Below are 2,562 nucleotides of genomic sequence, written 5' to 3'. Positions count from 1 at the left end.
TCCCAGCAATTTAAAAAATAAAATAAAGCCCCACACTCACCAGGTCTGGCAGCAGCAACTAGGGGCTCATGGCAGAGCCCTGTCATGCACAGTGTGGGGTAATAGGGGGCAGCAGTGATTTTTCCCCTGGGCACCCATATGGCAGCTACCCCATGGCATGGGTACAGCACAGCTCAGCAGGGTGCCATGTACTGTCTGGGAGCTGGGGCGGCTCCAGAAGTCACCCAGAGCCCAGCAGTGCTCAGTCCCAATTGCCAGACAGCATGCAGTACCCTGCTGAGCTGCCTGTCCTTTCATCAGGCCTGGGTTTATGCAGCCCTGCACCCCCCCTCCCCCCCAGCTCTAGTGCTGTCTGTAGGGAGGGGAAGGGGCAGGGAGCTATGAGCTGGGGTTTGTCCAGCTTGAACTTGAGGAGGAGGGGTTGGGGGGCTGTGGTGGGGGGCTCCAATCCACCCTTCACTCCAGTTCAGGCTGGGCAAACCCTAGCCTGCAGCTTCCCTTTCCCCCCTCCCTTCTTGCAGAAAGCACTGCAGATGTGGACAGATAGATCATAGGGAACACAATTTCCCAAAAGTGCTCCACTTTGGAGCATTTTCATCTGATCCCTCATTAGATGAGGTTTTATTTGTCACACAATCAGCCACTTTTAAAGCGCTCTGCAGCCATGCACATTTCACAGCATGGCTGTAGAGTGCTTTCAGAGGGCTGATCATGTGACAAATATAACTTCTGTCTGTGCCCATAATCATTAATCATGATTTATAAAGTGTATGTCTTGCATTCTAACTTGTTGATGTTTATTGGTGCTCTTTCGATACCTAATTAGAAACTCCATTGCTAGTGAAAATTGAGCTATTATGGAGTACTTGTGTTTCTGGGTTTATAAAGCTATTTTTATTATCTGCATTTTGCTTCCTATGAAATTGAAAAGTTACTCCCAGTATCTGATAGATTAAAGTGTGCTGATATGTTGGTGTCTTGTCTTAGTAGTTCATCAAGTGACCCATTTTCATTTTAAAAAGACAGATATTTTATTGTAAATCCTGTAAAGATTCAACTTCACCTCACACCAACATGTCAAACTTAGTGCTAGTTCTAGATCTGTTCAGCAATTTCAGAAAACATTGTTGATGTCTCCCTTTCATTCCAGGCAGTTGGAAAACAACAGTGATCCAGGTCTAACATTAGGTGGATATTTCTGTCCCCAGTGCAGAGCCAAATACTGTGAACTCCCTGTGGAATGCAAAATCTGTGGTGAGTACCAAAAACAGTGAAATAAACCAATTAGAGGTAATGGAAGTGTTTGAGGAAGAAAGCCCCTTAATTATCAGGCTTTCTAGTGCCTGCTGCAGAACTCAGTCTTAACCCTTAAAAACTTATACAGCTGCTGAATATTAACTGAGTTTAGGGGGTCCCAAATGTGTGGAAAGCAGAGTGCACTGTATCCAACTAAGAACATTTTATGCTGTGCTTGATGCTGATTTTCTTGTGTACTCAAAACACTTTATTTCAGTGGAAATTTTAAGTGTATTTGTTTACCTGGAGTGTCTATGTGGGGCTATTTTTTATAAGAATGAAAAAACTTGAAATAATCCTCAGATAAACCCTGTTGTAAATAAAATATTATGAAGATCAGGGAAAAATTACAGTCACAAATCTACATAGAGCTGAATGGAACTAATAGCTTCTTAATCCTTTAGACTAATTTTGGAAAGGCAGATATTGCAAGTATGAGAAGTGAACTAATACAGAATATCTTTGCTGACAAAATGCAAGTTCGGGACCAAAGGGACAGTAACCATCATGCTTCCTTTTGTTGCTCAAGGTATTGAATCTTTTCAGTCATCTCAGTCTAATACAAATTCTCATAAAACATTTTCAGGTCTTACATTAGTATCGGCACCCCATCTGGCTCGCTCTTATCATCACCTCTTTCCCTTGGATGCCTTTCAGGAAGTTCTGCTGGAAGAATATCAAGGGGAACGGTATGTAAATCATGCTCACTCAGGGTTTTATAGATTCTACCTCTTATAAAAGTTTGCTAAGTGGTCAGTGGCTTCTGTAGTACTGCTTGCACTGTAAGTTTGCGGAGCACTCACCATGTCTTGTCAGAGGAAACATTAAAGGCTAATAATTAGTGGTCCCAGGTGTCCTGTTAAATTCAGGAATTATTCCTTTAAATTTTGTTAGAGAAATTACTGAACATTGCTTTCAACTTATCTTTTTTCTACCTTCAGCAAAAATATAAAATTCTGTTTTATAGCTATTGTCATGGCTGCCAAGGGGAGATGAAAGACCAACATGTAAGTCTATAAACAATATGCTATAATTTCCTAAGCCACATGTACTATCCTAAGCCACACTGGGTGGCCCCAGAATCAAAGAATCATAGAAGTAGGGTGGGAAGGGACTTTGTAGATTTTCAAGTCCGACCCCCTGCCTGAGTGGGAGAAAAACTGGACTCAAATGAGTCCAGCCAGGTAAGCATCAAGCCTCTTAAAGACTCCCAGGCTAGGAGCCAGCACCATTTCCCTTGGAAGTTGGTTCCAGCTCCTGGCCGCC

The 2,562-nt window shown here is 42.7% G+C and overlaps 1 protein-coding gene across 3 annotated transcripts in view; it reads left to right on the top strand.

Annotated features, from left to right (window-relative positions):
- The window catches only part of LOC109308056 (general transcription factor IIH subunit 2), a 17,249-nt gene that overhangs the window by 12,849 nt on the left and 1,838 nt on the right, over positions 1–2,562 (top strand). For all 3 annotated transcript variants that reach the window (XM_019532289.1, XM_019532288.1, XM_019532290.1), the window contains 3 exons: positions 1,151–1,254; positions 1,883–1,985; positions 2,264–2,303. In XM_019532289.1, coding sequence (XP_019387834.1) covers positions 1,151–1,254; positions 1,883–1,985; positions 2,264–2,303 — 247 coding nt within the window. The remainder of the gene's footprint in view (positions 1–1,150; positions 1,255–1,882; positions 1,986–2,263; positions 2,304–2,562) is intronic.

The sequence above is a fragment of the Crocodylus porosus genome, unplaced genomic scaffold (assembly GCF_001723895.1).
Source record: "Crocodylus porosus isolate Cpor-Errol unplaced genomic scaffold, CroPor_comp1, whole genome shotgun sequence".
NCBI classification, from domain to species: Eukaryota; Metazoa; Chordata; order Crocodylia; family Crocodylidae; genus Crocodylus; species Crocodylus porosus.
The sequence above is the reverse complement of the archived record's forward strand: the minus strand, read 5'-3'. Positions and strand labels throughout refer to the sequence as shown.